This window comes from Salvia splendens, chromosome 9, assembly GCF_004379255.2.
Source record: "Salvia splendens isolate huo1 chromosome 9, SspV2, whole genome shotgun sequence".
Lineage (NCBI taxonomy): Eukaryota > Viridiplantae > Streptophyta > Magnoliopsida > Lamiales > Lamiaceae > Salvia > Salvia splendens.
The window spans coordinates 22,239,934-22,260,041 of NC_056040.1; the positions used below are offsets into that span (position 1 = coordinate 22,239,934).

At 38.6% G+C, this 20,108-nt stretch overlaps 2 protein-coding genes across 2 annotated transcripts; one reads left to right on the forward strand and one right to left on the reverse strand.

Annotated features, from left to right (window-relative positions):
• Nucleotides 1-10,541: 10,541 nt before the first annotated feature.
• On the reverse strand, nucleotides 10,542-11,727 carry LOC121747312. Its single transcript, XM_042141328.1, has 3 exons — nucleotides 11,604-11,727; nucleotides 11,170-11,499; nucleotides 10,542-10,916 (listed from the first exon to the last, which is right to left on the reverse strand). Exons 1-3 carry the CDS (start codon nucleotides 11,671-11,673, stop codon nucleotides 10,759-10,761), a joined length of 558 nt encoding a protein of 185 aa, XP_041997262.1. The 5' UTR covers nucleotides 11,674-11,727; the 3' UTR covers nucleotides 10,542-10,758.
• Nucleotides 11,728-14,901: 3,174 nt separating this feature from the next.
• Nucleotides 14,902-17,463, forward strand: LOC121749309. The gene is made up of 5 exons (XM_042143889.1): nucleotides 14,902-15,688; nucleotides 15,761-15,943; nucleotides 16,166-16,318; nucleotides 16,673-16,771; nucleotides 17,087-17,463. The coding sequence occupies exons 1-5, from the start codon at nucleotides 14,902-14,904 to the stop codon at nucleotides 17,461-17,463; spliced, it is 1,599 nt and encodes a 532-aa protein (XP_041999823.1).
• Nucleotides 17,464-20,108: the final 2,645 nt, after the last annotated feature.

Sequence of the window (20,108 nt, forward strand, 5' to 3'; positions counted from 1 at the left end):
CCGCCGGTGCCGCACAATAGGGAGCCGCGGCCCTACCCCCCGCCGTGTCCACGCCAACTAGTTGGCCCTCAGTTTCAACCCCTATAGGAAGCCGCAGCCCAGCCGTGTCCTTGGCGGGAGCTGCGGCTCCCTACTGTGGACACTCTTACTCTCTCTAGTCTTATTAATTAAAAGTCCTACCTCCTCCGTTTCATAATAAGAGTTCTATTTAGTTATGACACGTATTTAAGAAATTTAATGTAAAATGAGTTGAATAAGTTAGAGCATCCACAACCGTGCTCTTGCCAGCGACACGGTTGTGTGCCCGGGCGGTACTATTCATGCCTGCTCTCTGACAAGAGCACAACACCCACAACTGTGCTCTTCCGCAAGGACGGGCACAACTAATTTAAAATTCAATTAAACAATAACATTTCTATAATATTAAAATTCATTTAAAAACCACAATAAATATTACAAATGACAAATAAAATTAAACATTACATAATTAAAATCCTAAAAATGAAAAATTACATAATTAAAATCCTAAAAATTAAAAATTACATAATTAAAATCCTAAAAATTAAAAAAAACCACTACTCGTTGCCGAATGTCGCCCACATGTGGTTGATTAGGTCTTCTTGTAGTTGATTGTGGATTCGAGTATCGCGCATTGTGTGTCTTGTTCGTAGTATTCTTGTTCTTCGTGCTCCGCTTCCGCCATGAGATGAGTGAAATCCATTTGATGTTTTGAGTGAAGGTTGAATGTGTTGATAGTTTGTATAAGAATTATGAATGAGAGATGAATTGATGTGATAAATGAGTGATGAATGTGTGTATTTATAGATGATTTTAGGAAAAAAAATAAAAAAAATCACAAAAAATTAGAAAAAACGGGGAAAAAACGGCCATATTTTTGGGATTTGGAAATTTTTTTTAGCATTATTTATAATTAAATACCGATTTTTTTTAAAAAAAAGTTTGAATGCAACGGCTACGCCGTTGCCCAATCCCGTGCCGCCACGTGTGCGTCCGCTGGCGACGGACGCCACCGCTGCGCATGCTCTTAGTGGAATATGAATCTTACTTATATGTATTAGTTTTATAATAAAAATGTGAGTGAAATAAGTCTGTGAAATGTGGGGCCTACTTATCATTTATGGTAAAAGTGAAATAAGACTCTTATTATGAGACGGATGGAGTAATTTTTTTTAATTTTCAATTCTAATAAACTCACATTTCATTTGTACTATTATTTTTGGCAATGAAATTCTTCCTTATCGAGCAGTGGAAATATGCACGAAGATAAATTTCTTGGCTTGTTCGAAAAAAATCGGTTCAATGATTAAAGCAATTAATTTGTGTACTTTAACATCAAAAAATGAATGGAATCAAAACGGTAACAGATTGAAAAATCAAAACTTATCAAATGTTAGAGCATCCGCAGCGGTGGCGAAAGTCGCCACCGCCGTCCGCGCCGTTGGCAAGGCGAAGGACCGCCGCCGCTGCAGCCGCGCCGCTGGCACGGCGCTGCTCGATGTATCGAGCACGTCCGTGCCAGCGGACGTACACGTGTCACGCTCCCATTGGTCAACGGCATAGCCGTTGTGTTTAAACTTTTTTTTAAAAAAAAAATCGGTTTTTTATTAAAAAAACCGATAAAAAATAAAAAAAAATTTCACTTCCCCAAAAAAATATATCCGTTTATAACCGTTTTTTACACCTTTTTAATTTTTTTTTCATTTTTTTTACCCCAAAAATACACACTTTCATCTATAAATACCCTCAATTTCACCCCAAAAATTCACATCAAACTACACAACTCTCATCATCATTCTCCAATATCCATTCTCATCTCCATTCTCTCATATCCATTTTCATCTTCATTCTCTCATACCCTACAACATCACTATGTCCGGCCAAGACGATAACCCTTCGGGCTCCCACGGTTGGAACCCCGAATGGTTCGGTTCACAACCGTTTCCTAGTCCGGAAATGGAATATTCGGCCCCTCCTCAAACCCAAGATTCGGCCGTTCCGGGTGGCTATCGTCCATACCCAATCGACGACCAAGGTGCCTCCGAAGGGCGCTACGGGTGGACACCGGAGCCTAGGCATCGCGCCCCTTCCCAAATGCCGATTCCTCCATCTCGCGCCGGTGTCCGCACACCGTACTCACCGGCGGATGGAAAGATTGTTCAAGGCGTACTTGGAAATCTCCGAAGATGCGGTGGTTGGAACGAACCAATCCGGCGATCACTTTTGGTGGCACGTCTCTAGCCGGTACAATGCAAACCGGCCGCCCGGAACGATCGAGCGCAACGAGAGTATGGTGCGCAACTGCATCGGCCGAGCCAACGAAGAAATTTGCAAGTTCAACGGCTATTTCATCCAGGAGTCCCGGAATGCCGGGAGCGGCCGAAGCGAGGTCGACATCATCACCGCCGCGCTGAGCACCTACCAATCCATGAACGGTAAGTCGTTCAAATATCTTAACGTTTGGCAGGAGACGCGGACGCACCCGAAGTATAAGGGAGGCATAACATCCTCCTCTAGCGGCTCCTCCAAACGATCAAGGTCGGTAGCCCTATCCGACTACGGCTCGGAAGAAGTGGCTAGCCAACTCGCCGGAGCTAACTTGGGTAGCCCCGACGCCGGACCGAGCGGTTCCCAACGCCGCCCCCAAGGAAGGAAGAAGGCGGCGGCCAACCGTCGTCGCGGCTCGACTCCCGAAGCCACTCCCGAAGCCGCTCCCGCTCCCTATGTGCCACCTCCACCCCCGAACAACTCGTTGTGGATGCTCTTAAGCCAACTCAATATGGCCGATAGGTCATCTATGACCCCCACGCAACTTGAAACACACGAGACCATGATAAAAGGTCTCCAAAAACAATTGGGGTTGATCCCGCCGGATGCGTAGTCTTATTAGGAGTTTAATTATGTAATATTTAATTTTTAGGATTTTAATTATGTAATTTTTAATTTTAAGGAGTTTAATTATGTAATTTTTAATTTTTAGGATTTTAATTATGTATTTTTTAATTTTATTTGTAATTTGTAATATTTATTATGGTTTTTAAATGGATTTTAATATTATGGAAATGTTATTGTTTAATTGAATTTTATATTAATTGTGCTCGTCCTTGCGGAAGAGCACAGTTATGGGTGTTGTGTTCTTGCCAGAGAGCAGGCATGAATAGTACCGCCCGGGCCCACAACCGTGCCACTGGCAAGAGCACGGTTGTGGATGCTCTTACAAGCTTATTCGTAAGCAGCAATATGTTTCTCTTATAAGTACATAGGAATAATCATTACGTGTAATGACTTAGGATCCAATCTTGACCAGAAAATACGTTGTAAGACCCACGTTTAGTTATGTCGTCAATTTGGATTTTGTTTCTTTCTCGTTTTTTTGTTTTTCTCTTTCATTTAGCAGGAGAGGTTAAGGGAGACCATTAACGTTAAATTATGTATTAGAAAATTTATCTTTTAACTTAGATTGAGAGTTCAAGTTACTAAAGAGATAATCGATAAATTATTACTAATCCTCTTAAGAAAGGGTATAAATATGAACTGGTTACTTATGTTTTTTTCGTTTTTCTACTAATTATATCTAGTAAACTATGCAAAAGTTTTTTTTTACAATGAAATTTGTATATTTCAGGTGGTACCTAATAAAAATAAATATAATAGAGGTCTCTGTAACGTTTGAGATATTCTTTTACTATTTTTAATTTTTTTTACCAATCTCACACTTTTTTTAGCCGTATTTTGATTCTCTATCATCTCACTTTATACTAGGAGTATATGATTTCTCTCTCCTCTGTTTCTCCATTTTATAATCTGATTTTTTTCTCCTCATTTATTCAATGCATCCATTATTTATTTGGATTCCTTTTGTCATTATCATTAATATATCAACAAAATTAGTCTTATTTAAATATCTTATTATACATAGATCTAATCTTATAAGGCCATCACGATGGGGCGCCCTAAGGCGCGCCCTAAAGCCCGCCTATGCACCGTCACGTCAACATTTTATCCTCCTGCCATTCCACCTGCAGTGGGGCGCCCTAAGGCGCGCCCTAAGCATTTTACTATTGTTTTGTTATTTAATTTAAATGTTTTCAAATATATAAATGTAAACTTATTAAAAAAACACAACGATTAACTAAAAGAACGGCAAAAAATTCATTGATTTAAAAAAAAAGTTACACGAGTTAGAAATAAAAAAAATGACTATCCTACAAAAGCCCCAACTATCCTACACGAGTTAGAGACCGTACGAATCCGTACTGAAGTCCGAATCATACTGCGTGTTGGCGTCGAACGACCGATATTCGTCAGGTTGTGTACTCGGCCACCGTGCGCCATCTCCAAACATCGGACTACTAGGACTTGAGTATCCACCGAAATCCATTTTATAGCGTAATTTAAGAGTTTAAAAGTTAATCGAAAAGTTACAAATGAAAAGTGAAGTTGGGGTATATATATAACAAAATTTTCGAATTTAAAAAAAAAAACTAAAACCCGTTGCATCGTCCGCGTCGCCCACAGTGGGCGGACGATAACGCGGACGATGCGCTATCGTCCGCCCCATTGTGGATGGCCTAATGCGACATTAAATATATATTGCGACTATATATAAAGTCAATTATATTTGTACATCAATATAATTTTATCAACAGAAAAATAGTCATTTTATCAATATTTAGTATAACCATGCAGCATAAAACAATGTCAATATACTATTCCCCTCCATCTCTTAATAATATGAACTATTTTAATTTTAGGTTGTATCTCAAAATTATACACTTTTTATTTAATTTTTTTTTAATGAAATGAGATTTATTCTCCACTACAATATTTCAATCACTATTTCTTTATATTTCTCTCTTATTTTACAATGTATATTAAGACTTGAACTCCTTCGAAAATTCATTTTTAAGGAATGAATTAAATATTAAAAATATCAACAAATGACATAGATATGTCAATATATTGAGACAAGCATATCAACATAATATACTTGAACGTGTTAATATCAATTGACCATTAAGAAAAATCAAACCATATGAGAATTGAAGGTAACACTAATTTTATTCCATGTAAAAAAACACTAATTTTATTCTATGCCAAAAAATGGAAAAAAGAATTTTGAGGGACAGCTGCGGGATTTGAACCACGCCCTTTCGGACGAGAGCCTAAATCTGGGGCCTTAGAGCATCCACAACCGTGCTCTTGCCAGCGGCACGGTTGTGGGCCCGGGCCCACTTTTTCTGTCTGCTCTCTGGCAAGAGCACAACACCCACAGCTGTGCTCTTCCGCAAGGACGGGCACAATTAATTTAAAATTCAATTAAACAAAAACATTTCCATAATACTAAAATTCATTAAAAAAACCTAAATAATATTACAAATTACAAATAAAATAAAAAATACATAATTAAAATCCTAAAAATTACATAATTAAAATACTAAAAATTAAAAATTACATAATTAAACTCCTAAAAATTTAAAATTACATAATTATTAGCTAATATTACCTGAGGAAGACTACTCATCCTGCGACACTAACCCCAATTGTTTTTGGAGACCCAATATCATGGTCTCGTGCGTTTGAAGTTGCGTGGGGGTCATAGTTGACCTATCGGCCATATTGAGTTGGCCTAAGAGCATCCACAACGAGTTGTTCGGGGGTGGAGGTGGCGCATAGGGAGCGGGGGCAGATGGAGTCGCGGCGAGACAGCGGCCGGCCTCCGCCTTCTTCCTTCCTTGCGGTCGGCGTCGGGAACCACTTGGTCCGGCGTCGGGGCTACCCAAGTTAGCTCCGGCGAGTTGGCTAGCCACTTCTTCAGAGCCGGCGTCGGATAGGGATACCGACCTTAACCGTTTGGAGGAGCCGCTAGAGGAGGATGTTAAGCCTCCCATATACTTCAGGTGCGTCCGCGTGTCCTGCCAAACGTTGAGGTACTTGAACGACTTGCCGTTCATGGATTGGTAGGTGCTCAGCGCGGCAGTGATGATGTCGACCTCGCTCCGGCCGCTCCCGGCATTCCGCGTCTTCTGGAGGAAATAGCCATTGAACTTGCCAATTTCTTCGTTGGCTCGGCCGATGGAGTTGTGCACCATACTCTCGTTGCGCTCGATCGTTCCCAGAGCCGGTTTTCATTGTACCGGCGAGAGACGCGCCACCAAAAGTGATCGTCGGATTGGTTCGTGCCAACCACCGCATCCTCGGAGATTTCCAAGTACGCCTTGAACAATTTATCCATCTCCGTCGGAGTGTACGGTGTGCGGACACCGTGAGTAGGAGGAGACGGAGTTTGGGAGGGGGCGGTCGGCCTAGGATCCGGTGTCCACCCGTATCGCCCTTCGGAGGCACCTTGGTCGTCGATTGGGTAAGGCTGGTAGCCACCCGGAACACCCGAATCTTGGGTTTGAGGAGGGGCCGAATATTCCGTTTCCGGACTAGGAAACGGTTGTGAACCGAACCATTCGGGGTTCAAACCGTGAGAGGGCGGGTGGTCATCGCCTTGGCCGGACATTGTTATGTTGTAGGGTATGAGAGAATGAAGATGAAAATGGATATGAGAGAATGAAGATGAGAATGGATATGGGAGAATGAAGATGAGAATTGTGTAGTTTGATGTGAATTTTTGGGTGTGAAAGTGGGGGTATTTATAGATGAAAGTGTGTATTTTTGGGGGGAAAAAAATAAATAAAAATTAAAAAGTGGTAAAAAACGGTAATAAACGGATATAATATTTTTGGGAAGTGAATTTTTTTTTTAAATTTTTTATCGTTTTTTTTAATTAAAAACCGATTTTTAATTAAAAAAAATCTCAAAGCCGTTGCCCAATCGCCGCGCGCCACGTGTCCTGCTCGCTAACACGGCGCTGCTCGATGCATCGAGCAGCGCCGTGCCAGCGGTGCGGACGGACGCGGGCTGGGCACCACCGTTGTGGATGCTCTTCGACCACTCGCCCAAACTGTCCATGTTATTTGTTTAACCGAATGTGTTTTAATAAATCGATAATAGTCTATTTTAGACTGTTTAATATTGTAATTTAATCTACTGGTTTAGACTATTTAATATTGTAATCTACTGGTTGTCAATAATCATGTTAAGTGGTTTGTGGATTTTTTGAAGTAAGACCCAATTCACAAAATTTAAGACTGAATTTAGTTAAGATATTTAAAAATTATCTTTGTAAAACATAAACATAGTAAAAATTGCCGGATCAGCTGTTTATGTAATCACCAAACACAAATGGTGGGGATAGCCATTCTCCAACTGGCCAAACATACTTCAAAAAAGTAACAATATGAAGAACATAGATAACTTAAATGAGAACTTCACTTATTAACATAGCATGAGTAATAATGGCAATTAGTACCAACCAACCTATAGATCTAATCTCTACGAAACTTCATCTAGATATAAATTTATAAGTTTTGGGAGAGACACTCAGTTTATATAATTACCGAAATTCATTTCAATAATTTTAAATTAAATAAAATTCCAAATCATCAACTCCAAGAATAATTCAACTAAAAGCTAATTAGTCTTTTAATTTCAACCTGCAGTAAAAAACTGTTACAAATCCCAAGTTGGAGATCGTTTATTAAAAAGTTAGTTGCTTGGATGATAGTAAAGATAGATATCAGTTATATGGAGTATATTTTTGGCAATGACAATATTCAGCATGCGAAATTTATTTAACAAATAGCACTAGGTTTTAGATGAGTCAGTCAGTCAGTGTCCGGGATAAGAAAAAGGCAATAAAACTCTAAAGGCAAAATATAAACAACATTCGACGCTTGGCAATGCCTAAGGCCATCCACAATGAGGGCGCGCCCTAAAGCCCGCCCTATGCACCGCCATGTCAGCATTTTATCCTCCTATAATTCACTTACAGTGGGGCGCCCTAAGCACTTTACTATTATTTTGTTATTTAATTTAAATGTTTTCAAATATATAAATGCAAACTTATTAAAAAAATACAACGATTAACTAAAAGAACGGGAAAAAATATCATTGATTTAAAAAAAAAAGTTACACGAGTTAGAAATAAAAAAAAATGACTATCCTACAAAAGCTCCAACTTCCAGCTCAACTCATCACTCAACCTCTGGAGGCGCTCGGCTTGGGGTATATATATAACAAAATTGGGACTTGAGTATCCACCGGAATCCATTTTATAGCGTAATTTGAAAGTTTAAAAGTTAATCAAAAAGTTACAAATGAAAAGTGAAGCTAGGGTATATATATATAACAAAATTTTCAATTTTTTTTTCAAAAAACTAAAACGCGTTGCATCGTCCACGTCGCCCACAGTGGGCGGATGATGACGCGGACGATGCCCTATCGTTCGCGCTTCGTCCGCGGACTAAGCGTCGGGCGCGGACGACGCATCGTCCGTCATATCGTCTCCTCATTGTGGATGACCTAAGGGTAAAAAATATGATTTGCTCTTTCACAAATCACACTCGAAGATTTAATCTATTTATTTTTTTAATTGAAAAAATTTCTATGAAAGTCTGGAATCTCCACGAGGAATCCGTTTAATCATTTAGTATAATTGCAGCCCTTAAAAATAGTATGTCGTGTCGGCGCTTGATTTTTCAAATGGCTCATCTATATCAATACTAGTAATATTTAAGAGCATCTCTAATGGCGGACGTCCGGTCGGACATCCGCGACGGGCGACCGGAACGTCCACCATTATAACAAAGCAACTCGGATACGGATGTCCCGTATGGACGTCGGATGTCCTCGGATATCCGGGCGACGGGCGGGCGGACGTCCGGGTCGGACGTCCGAGTTAATTTTTTTTTAAAACTCTATATATACGGCTCGTTGAACTTCATTTCATTCGCAATTTTCCCGTATTCCTTATCAAAATTATAATTCCGTTACGTAATTAAATAATTGTGATTTTTTTAAGTGCGGGAAGTCCTAGTGGGAAGGGCTATGGGAATGAAAGAGTTAAATTTTGTGTTAAGTCTACAATTAGAGGCCATTACTACTCGCAACAAATTCAATTAATACACGCCACGCAAAATCTCATCAGACTTCTATCACATTCATATTGCTCCACGTTTTCTCCATTAAATATATTTTATCTTAATCGGCATTTATATTACTATAAAATTAGTAAGTAATTACTATATGTTTGTACTTTCAAGTTAATTTATTTTTTAATCCAAATATATATTCGATGTATTATATTGTAATTTCAATCATGTTTGAATTAAAATTATAGCCGTTGATATCAATATAAATAAGAAGACTCATATTCGTGTCATCTTAAAAAAATGGAATCTTTTGTTTTGTGATACCGAAAATCTGCTATCCCAATAAACATGACATGGCAACCATGAATTTGAAAGTAGTAGTTTATTGGGTTGGGCTTTGGCACATCACTCTTGACGCATTTTCATTGCAGCGAAATTATTTGATGACTACTCTATCAACATAATATTCTTGAGCATCACTTTGGGTTTGGCCACACTTAGATGCATTTTCATGAAATAATGTTAAATTGCAGAAATATTATTTGATGGATACTCTATCAACATATATTCTCCAAAATCAACATAAAATTATTGGTCTTTATTTTGGGCCGAATGATACAAAAACTACTTTCTCTATCTAGTGTCCACTATTTAACTATTTATTTTATTCCACTTTTGATATGCAGATCTCATCTTTCATTAATTTTTTACACTCACAATCCATTACAAAACTAATACTCCCTTCATCCCATTACAAGTGATGAATTTCTTTTGAGCACGAGAATTAAGAAAATGATATATAATGGGTTAAAGTGGAGAGAGTAAAGTATGAGAGATGAAAAAGTAAAAGAGATAAAGAGAGAATAAAGTAAGAAAGAGAGATGGAATAAAATAAGAGATGGTTGAAGTTTTGTTTTTAGCTAAAAAAGAAAATCGATCACTTGTGGTGGAACAACTCAAAATAGAAAGTTGATCCTTGTGGTGGGACGAAGGAAGTATTAAAATTGAGTCTCACATTCCACTTATTTTCTCTATTTACTATCCTTTACATGATGAACGGACAGAGTAGTATATATGCATAATTAAATAAAATTCCTGATGTCGACGTGTAACAATATGATGAAAATTGCAAGTACTATAACAATGTAGATGCTAAACAATCCACATTATGTAGGCATAATTTGTTCAGTTTTAAACAATAATTTATTCAGTTTTAAACAATAATTTATTATAATACGGAGTACATTAAATTTGTACCGTATTTGTCGTCTGAAATGGAAGAAATTTATTGTAACCATAAATACATGTTTTTTTCCTGCACTCCAAATTAAACCCCAGCCCCAGGGGTGCGATCTAATTAATAAATGCTGTGACTAATTAATAAGTTCTGATCTCGTTCATTTCACTAAAGTTGAAAATGATTAATTGAAGTACATATTTTCTTACTTGTGCTATAATTATTGTCAAAGTACACCGTCAATGAATCACCTAACCACCCACATCCATATGATTTAATTTGACAAAACTAAAATTTCCAACATATTGAACTGAAAAAGTTGTAAAGGTGATATTTTATTCATGTATGATAGATTGATAGTATGTAATTCAAATACAATAGACGAAACATAAAAAACACACTACACTAGTATAATAATTCAATATAACATGTGTAGTATAGTATAAGTATTACAAATATGGCATGGTATATATCCTTATTTCTCTCTCGTATAACATTTGGGAAGAAATTTATCCCAATTATTTAAGCAGTAGGAGCCGGTGCTGGTTCGCCGAAAAAGCTAACATAGTTGTTATAGGGTCCTTCAGCTGCCGGAGTCGCATATCCCGAGCTTCTTATTTCCGCCATTTGTCGCCTCGCGTTCGCTCCTCGCGCTTCACAAAACTTCGGCAGGTACACTCCTGCCATTATTAAATAATCGCTAAATTTAGGCCATAGGCTAGCAATTTAACATACTAATAATATTATTTGCGATGGAAAATTTTAAAATATGACAAAAAAAAAAGAAGCGTCCCCTACCTACATTGAGGACACAATTGTACACAGTTTGTCCACAACGCCTCAATCTTTTGTTTTTTATTAGACGCTTTAGTTTAGTTTGCATCCCTTAATTCCAGTTGGGACACGTTTTTAAGGGAGATGAAAAATACTTGCCTTCTCCTGCGGCGAGATTGAAGTAAAGATCGACGATGTTGGGGCAGTTGGCGTAGCAGCGGTTGGAGCAGAGCTGATTGGCGAAGCGCGGGTCGAGGAGAGAGTCGGACGAGATGCCGAGCGCGCTTCGGTCGAGGCCGCACGCTTGGATGCATTCGTCGCTCTCGATAAAGTTCTTCAGTTTGTACACATAGATCTCTGACGCCGTGCACGCGTACGTCTCTGCCCCACCCCTCTGCACGTGCTTCTCCAGCACGCACCGCTTCCCCGTCGCCGACACGGCGTACGCGCACGACTCCTTCTCCAAATTCTCGCACTCAATAATATTTCCTACGTAACTAGTGTTTATCAATATCTACATTGTTTATAATTACACTATATATACATAAATTAAAACAATTAACTAAATTAATTTTATAGTATTGATTACTAACCGTAAGCAGCTTGGAAGACGAGAGCTAGAGTGAGGAGAAGAGCAAAAGTAGATGCATTTTGTGAGGCCATTTTATGCCTTTAAATTTGGTGATTTAAAGACAAGTATTGGTGTGGGGATATTTGGTTGCAGGAAATGGGATATATATAGGGAGTGATGGATGCATGGAATTTATTATGATGATGTGAATAGTGTAAATGTGTGAAAGCTACAAAAACCAACTTTCACAAAAGTTTGGTATAAGTTGGAAGCGAATGACTTGGTCACTCTCTACTCTCTAGGGGGATTGATTTAGATGGTTAGGAGTGACCTGTCGACGGCTAATTGAATTTGAGGCGAAACCTTCCTCTGAGTCAATTCTACACCATTAATTATGGCGTGGTTTTTGGGGTGGAAAAATACATCTATGCCCATTCTTTCTTTAGCTTAAACTATCGCAAATTCATTCATTAATTCAAAATACCTATACTTTATCTATAAATTAAATGATTAGTTTTAAAATCAAATTCAATATGCCATCCATTTCCCATTAATTATCTCAGATGCAAGTTTACTTTATTAAGAAAAATCAGACAAAAAGTTAATCGTATATAAACCTAATTTTATATACCGTAATAACTATGAACGGAAAAAATTTAGTGAGAATTGGACAAAAGTGGTAAAATAAGGCAATTAATTAAGATGATATGGAGTATTAAACAGTAATTATGGCGAACACACGCTAATCGCTTCGGTCTATTAAATGACGGGTGGGGTCACTTGGTTAGTCAGAAAGATATTAAATGAGGAGTATTTTTTTGTTCTTTTATTATTTTTCTATTTCTTTGTGGAAGAGTACGTATTTTTGTTCTAAATTCCTTTTCTGCGCGCTTCACAATTCTTACATGTGCCGTGGTTTAATTCTCCTTCCATCCAATTCCAAATATATTTTGCCTTGTTTCATTATTTCCATGTTATTGAGAGTTTTCTTCCCTTTTAATTGAGAGTTTTCATTATTTCCATGTTAGAACATCCACATCCATGATCTTATGCAAGAGTATGGATGTAGGCCCGGACCCACATTTATTCATTTTTTACTTCATGCTCTTCCGCAAGAGCATGCTCAAGGGTCACACCATTCTATTATTCAATTTAAATACTTCAATTACTAAAAACATTTCCACAATATTAAGATGCATTAAAAATATCCGAAATATTATTACAAATTACTACAAAATTAAAAATTACAGAATTAAAATTCCAAAAATTAAAAATTACATAATTAAATTCATAATAAAAAAAATTGAAGTATGAATGAGAGATAATTTGATGTAAAGAATGGATGATGAATGTTGGTATTTATAGATGATTTTGGAATAAAAGTTTTTAAAAAAAATCAAAAAATTTGAAAAAAAATGGTAAAAAACGGTTACATTTTTGGATATCCGAATTTTTTTTTCTTTTTTCAGAATTATTTTTGATTTTTTATGAATTAAAAAATAATAAATTTAACAGAAAAAATGAGCTAATCAGGAGGCGCCACGTAGGCATGCTCTTCGTCACGGCGGTGCTCTTGCTATGGAGCAGTGCTGTCACACCCCAACCTCTATAACGTATATAAAAAAATCAAAACTAAGATTTTAAATAATTAGTCCACTTGCTAAAAGCGAAACCCTCCCAAATAAGATAAGTTCAAAAGCTAACATTTTTTAGGTACATATTTCAAAACATTCTTAATGGTGGGGTCCTATCGCCACTCTATATATTATACATTCATTTACACGTACAACAATGAGGAGGAGAAGGTTTCTAAAATGAGTCAGCCGCCGACCCTGATAATACGTGGAGTTTGCATAACTCACACTAACCAAACCATTATTGATATCTAATTCCGAAAAATAGTGGTGGGTTAATGAGCCACAACTTAATGTATTTAAACTTCACTTTCAATTTCACATTCCAAATATCAAACATATTCTTTAGCCAACTAGAAGCAATAATATCATAAATAATTTCGTATCCATATGCATATGCCTCTTTGTTCAATTTTATTATTCTATCACGGATCAAGCCTGTTAACTGCCCAGGATTTCCAAAATGCCAATATGATTTGACCCGAATGTCCCATTATGATTTGACCCGTAGGTCCCAATATGATTTGACTCGTATGTCCCACTCTGATTGACCTGAAGGTCCCAATATGATTGACCCGAAGGTCCTAATATGTCCATTATGATTTCAGATCCCGGGCAAGACCGTCACAGATCCTCTTTAATTATATGATTCATGTAATTTCAACACCATGTGTAAAACATATCAATTATATATCCATATTATACTCTATCAAATAATTCCAATACAGTATAGAAATATATCCTTTGCACCAATCATATCTCTATATCATATTCCACCATCTAATCCGAATATTCAATCCAATTAAATATTTAGCACTCAATCATATAGCATAAAAATTTAAAAGTACGATTTATACACACACCTGATTATGAGAGATAATTTAACTGAACTGAGCCATTGATTTCTATTCCTTATTTATAGCTCCCGAACCTTACGATCCAAATTGAATCTTTTCCTTTTTTCCTTCTTCTACCTACTTACTCTCGATCAACTATAATATGATATCTTCATCACCTTATTTATTTATTTATTTATTTTTTCGAATATTTCCTCCTCCCCTCCCATCTTTTTGAAACGTAAAATATATCTAGCTCCTCATGTCTGGATACATAAAAAATTATTTGAACGAAACAATTGACATGGTGTACACGCAGGGCCGACTCTGGGCATAGGCAACCAAGGCCACGACCAGGGGCCCAGGATGGACAGGGGCCCAAATTTTTTTGCAGCTTCTTAGGCCCAGCAGGTCTGCCCAGGTAACCCAGGCACCCAGCGATGTCCTTTGAGGCTTTGAGTTGCCAGCCTGCCACCGTTCCACCGAGAGTCCGAGACGCAGTCGCCAGTCGATCCATACGAAAACGAACAGGCAGAACAACCCTTGACCTTGCCGCCTCCAAAAAACGCTGCGCCTCCGTCGTCTCTCAGATCAGATCGCGGCACGGCATCGCACCTTCGACGCTGCGTCCCGTCCCGAGTGCCGACCAGCAGGGACGCCTCAGCCTACGCTACGCCCTCCTGACCGCGGCCAGCAGCCCAGCCTAATCACTGATTCACTGATCGAGGTTAGGTTATATACTAATAGGTGTCAAACTCTTATTAACTTTTTACTCAAATTTTTAGCGAATTCTTTTCTAGATTTCTGGACTTTGCATATCTAATTTCCAATACATAATTTAGGTGTTGGAATGTTGCCAAAGAAACATTTGTCTGGAGCTCAAAAAAGAAAAAAAAGAAAACAAGATGAATTGTTTGTTGAATCGCAGAGATGTGCTTTAGACAAGTTCTTTTCAGTTTCTAGCAATGTTAATGTTAATGAAGATCAAGGGCAGGAATCTGGTCATGAACAGGAACACTATCATAATTTAGCTGCAGAAGTTGAGGTCAATGAAGATGCTACAGCTCCAGGGGAACAAAGTTTAATAGCAGAAGTTGAGATCAATAAGGAAAACAGTAATGAGGAAAATTTGCATACGAAAAATCCAAATGGTACGGCTTCAGGGGAACCTTCTTTACATACTGAAAATTTAGATGGCCTTTTATCTATCTTTGATCCTAGTACATGGGAGAATCTTGACAATGTCAAAAGGGATTTGTTAATTGAAAAGGGACCGGTGAGAGAATTGAATCTGGAATTCCCTAAAGATGCTATTGGTAGACATTTTTCATATGCTTTCTACTCTAGGAAGTTACCTAACAATGAGGTTGTTGATAGAAAGTGGTTGCTTTACTCTAAGAATGTGGACAAGGTATATTGTTTTTGCTGCAAGTTGTTCAAATCAAATTGTAGCAAGTCTTTATTGGCATCTGATGGACTGAGGGATTGGAAGCGTCTTAGTCAGAGGCTGAAAGAACATGAGAGCAGTGTTGAGCATCTAAAAAGTATGAGTACATGGAATGAACTTAGGTTGAGGCTGAACAAAAATGAAACAATTGATGATGATTTGCAACGGGAAGTGGCAAAGGAAAAAGAGCGTTGGAGACAAGTGTTGACAAGAATTGTTTCTGCTGTGAAGTTTCTTGCTAAAAATAATTTGGCCTTGCGAGGAACAAATGAGAAGATTTATCAAGATAATAACGGTAATTTTCTAGGCACAATTGAAATGATTGCTGAATTTGATGTTGTTATGCAAGAACACATTAGACGGATTCAGAATAATGAAATTCATCATCATTATCTTGGCCATAATATTCAGAATGAAATAATTTCTCTTATTGCTGATTCCATAAGAAGATATATGTTGAGTATCATCAAGGCTGCCAAATATTTCTCTGTTATCTTGGATTGTACTCCAGATGCTAGCCATGAAGAACAAATGACTTTAATTGTGCGTTGTGTCAATATGTCAAGTAACATTCCGAGAGTGGAGGAATTCTTTTTAGGCTTCTTATCTGTGGAAGAAACAACAGGATTGGGACTCTTTACTTATTTGATGGATTTATTGGAGCATTTTGAATTGAATGTTGATGATGTGAGAGGTCAAGGCTATGACAATGGTTCTAATATGAAGGGAAAACACCAGGGTGTTCAGAAGCGTTTGCTTGAGATTAATCCAAGAGCATTATATATGACATGTGCTTGTCATAGTCTAAACCTCACTCTTTGTGATATGGCACAATCTTGTGGAAAAACTATTTCATTCTTTGGTGTTATACAACGGATATATACTTTGCTCTCTGGTTCTACTAAGAGGTGGAAGATATTGACTGACAATGTTCCCAAACTAACTGTCAAATCTTTGTCCACCACTCGTTGGGAGAGTAGAATAAACAGTGTCCAAGCTATTAGGTACCAAACTCCCCAAATAAGAGCAGCTTTGTTGGAAGTGGTGAGAAGTTCTACAAATGACCCAAAATCAGTAAGTGATGCTGAAAATTTAGTAACCGCTCTTGAGAATTTTGAATTTTTATGTGGTATGGTTATTTGGCATGATATTCTATTTTCAATAAATATGGTGAGTCAAAAACTGCAATCTAAGATTGTGTGCATGGATGCTACAATTCACCAAATAGAAGGTGTCATTTCATATTTCAAGAGGTATAGAGACGAAGGCTTTAGTCGTAGCATTAAGATTGCAATAGAAATTGCAGAAGAGATGGATGTGGAGCCAATATTTCCGACAAAACGAAAAGGTAAAAGAAAGAAACATTTTGATGAACAGAATGATCAAAATGAAGAGACACTAGCAGCTATAGAGCCATTCAGAATTAATTATTTTCTTACCATGATTGATATGGCGATTGCTTCATTGACTAGTCGATTCGAGCAGATGAAGACATTTGAAAACCTATTTGGTTTCTTATTAAACTCAGAAAACCTGAAGTCTTTGGATGATAATGATCTATGGAAGTGTTGTACTACTTTTGCAGAAGCTTTTTCTCATGATAACTCTTCTGATGTTGATCTCAATGACTTTATCAGTGAATTACAAGTGCTGCAAGTAATTTTACCAGATGATTTGATGTCAGCACCTGAGATTTTTCAGTTCATTACTATTGAAGATTGTTATCCAAATGTTTCTATTGCATATCGAATTTTATTGACCATACCTGTGACTGTAGCCTCAGCTGAAAGGAGTTTCTCAAAGCTGAAATTGCTCAAAAATTATTTGAGGTCAACTATGTCGCAAGATAGATTGAATGGCTTAGCTACATGTTCTATTGAGAAGGGTATATTGGAGAATGTTGATCTCAACATCGTCCTTGCTGATTTTGCTTCAAGAAATGCTCGACGGAGTTTTTTGTTATGAGACATTGAGTATTAAATGTAATAAAAAATATTGAGAGTTTTTTGTTATAAGACATTGATAATTAGATGTAATCATAAATTTTATAATCCAGTATGGGGCCTTGACATCCAGCTTGGCCAAGGGCCCTTCAAAACACAAAGCCGACCCTGTGTACACGTAGTCCTTAGGTGATGTACACATGTAGATTAATAATCTACTTGGGGGTGTTCGGTTTGTAAGATTGTATCCGAGATTAAACTTGTAGTATGTTTGGTTCATGAGATTCAACCTCACAACTTAATCTTAGATGGATAATCATGGGATAATTAGTCATAGCTAACCTCCTATGACTAAAATAATCTCACAACTCAATCCTAGATTATATCTTGGTATTATTTTATCTTAGAAACCGAACACCACCTCGGATGACTGACTTAATCCCATGCATACACACGTGTATATACATATAAAAGCATACAACGTAACTTCTATCTTATTACATATATTTTCATACACAAAAACTTCCATGCACACACTCACGTGCATTACACATGTACTTAGAGCATCTCCAATGGGCGGATGTCCCACTATGACATCCACTAGGACTTCCCAAAAACACCTCCTGCCACGTCACTAGGACTTCCCATCCCACTGCCACGTCACTAGGACATCCCCTTCACAATCCGCCCTTCCCATCGCCCTTCCCACTAGGACTTCCCGCAATAAAAAAAATCACAAATTCACAAATAAAGCAATTTACGTTTACGGAAATAAAATTTCAACACGAATACGAACGAAAAAATTAACAACTTCATTTAAAAAAAACATACATGATTTGAAAAAAAATTACATAGTAATAAAACAAAAAAAAGTACTAACATCAACGTCAACCCTTCCGCGTCCAAACCTCTTCGATAATATCGTTCTGAAGTCGAACATGGGCATCTGTTTGCCGCATGTCGGCAAATGCACGCATCCGCTTGACCTCTCCATGAGGTACCCCCATATTCACATTCGCGGTGGCCACGCCATGACTTGGACCTGCACCCGTATCATCTTCATTGGTCCACTGAGTCAGTTCCGCAGCTTCATTTTCGACAATCATGTTGTGCATTATGATACATGCGTACATGACATCGCCGATGTTGGGAATATAACACTGCCGTGCAGGACCCTTGACTACCGCCCATCGACTCTGGAGCACACCAAATGCCCGCTCCACATCCTTGCGCGCTGCTTCCTGACGGCACGCAAAGTATGACTTCTTTTGTCCGAGCGGATGCTTGATTGTCTTCACAAAGACGGGCCAGTTTGGGTATATCCCATCCGCCAAATAGTATCTCATATTGTGCTGGTTGCCGTTGGCGACGAAACTGATGGCGGGACCAACGCCATTGCACTGAGCATTGAACAGGGGCGACGACTGGAGAACGTTGATGTCGTTGTTCGACCCGGCGACTCCAAAATAAGCATGTCATATCCACAGGCGGTAGTCAGCTACAGCTTCTAGGATCATCGTGGGATGCTTGGCTTTGAAGCCAGTAGTGTACATCCCCTTCCAGGCGGCGGGGCAGTTTTTCCACTCCCAATGCATACAATCTATGATGCCCAACATCCCAGGGAACCCGTGCACCGACCCATGCATATCTACCAGACTCTGGCAGTCTTCGGGGCTCGGACTCCGAAGATACCGCTCACCGAATATCGCTCTCACGCCCGCGCAAAAATTCTGCAGACACTCGACGGCTGTCGACTCGCCAATGTGGAGGTACTCGTCGAACATGTCGGCCGCGCCTCCGTACGCCAGTTGTCTGATTGCGACAGTGCACTTCTGCAAGGGCGTGAGTCCGGGTTTGCCAGCTGCATCCTCCCTAATCCTAAAATACAGGTATCTTCTCTCTAAAGCACCCACGATGTGCAGAAACAGCGGACGATGCATCCTAAAGCGTCGCCGGAATAAGGCTTCCCCAAAACGCGGTTGCGGAGCGAAGTAGTCTGCATACAACCGAATATGTGCAGCAATGTGGTCACGGGGTACTGTAGTTCGACGATGGATCGGCCGAGGTACCGCAGCCTGCTGCCGCCGCTGCGCCCTCTGCTGTAGCAGCCTATCTATCGCACCTTCCACAGCGACCTCCAATTCATTCTCGCTATCACTGTCACTAGACATTCTAGATATACTTGAAATTAGAGATGTAGAGAGAGAAACTTGTTAACACAAGTGGTGCGAATGAAATAAAATTCAACGAGCCGTATATATAGAGTTTAAAAAAAATTTAAAAAATTTAAAAATCGGACGTCCGACCCACGCCACAATGGCGGACGTCCGCCCGCCCGTCGCGCCGACGTTCGAGGACACCCGACGTCCTCACGGGACGTCCGTATCCGACCTCCCCTGCCTTAATGGCGGACGTCCCGGTCGCCCGTCGCGCACATCCGACCGGACGTCCACCATTGGAGATGCTCTTACGTAAATTAGCTAATATTTAAGTTAACACATATGCACATAATATATTATATTTATTTGTAAATATTTTAAATTATCTAAATCTTAAAAAATTAATCATATTGATTTTTCTCAATTTATAAATATTGCTCCACTTATTATGACATCCATATAGTATCTCTATAAAACAAATAATAATAAATATTCATATAAAATCTGT

Coding starts and splice junctions, on each gene's coding strand:
- LOC121749309 (XM_042143889.1), top strand. CDS start 14,902: ATGTTGCCAAAGAAACATTTGTCTGGAGCTCAAAAAAGAAAAAAAAGA. Junction 15,944..16,165: donor TCTTATTGCTGATTCCATAA/GAAGATATATGT, acceptor TATTGGAGCATT/TTGAATTGAATGTTGATGAT. Junction 16,319..16,672: donor TAGTCTAAACCTCACTCTTT/GTGATATGGCAC, acceptor TAAATATGGTGA/GTCAAAAACTGCAATCTAAG.
- LOC121747312 (XM_042141328.1), bottom strand. CDS start 11,673: ATGGCCTCACAAAATGCATCTACTTTTGCTCTTCTCCTCACTCTAGCT. Junction 11,500..11,603: donor CGTCTTCCAAGCTGCTTACG/GTTAGTAATCAA, acceptor CTAGTTACGTAG/GAAATATTATTGAGTGCGAG. Junction 10,917..11,169: donor CAATCTCGCCGCAGGAGAAG/GCAAGTATTTTT, acceptor TAATAATGGCAG/GAGTGTACCTGCCGAAGTTT.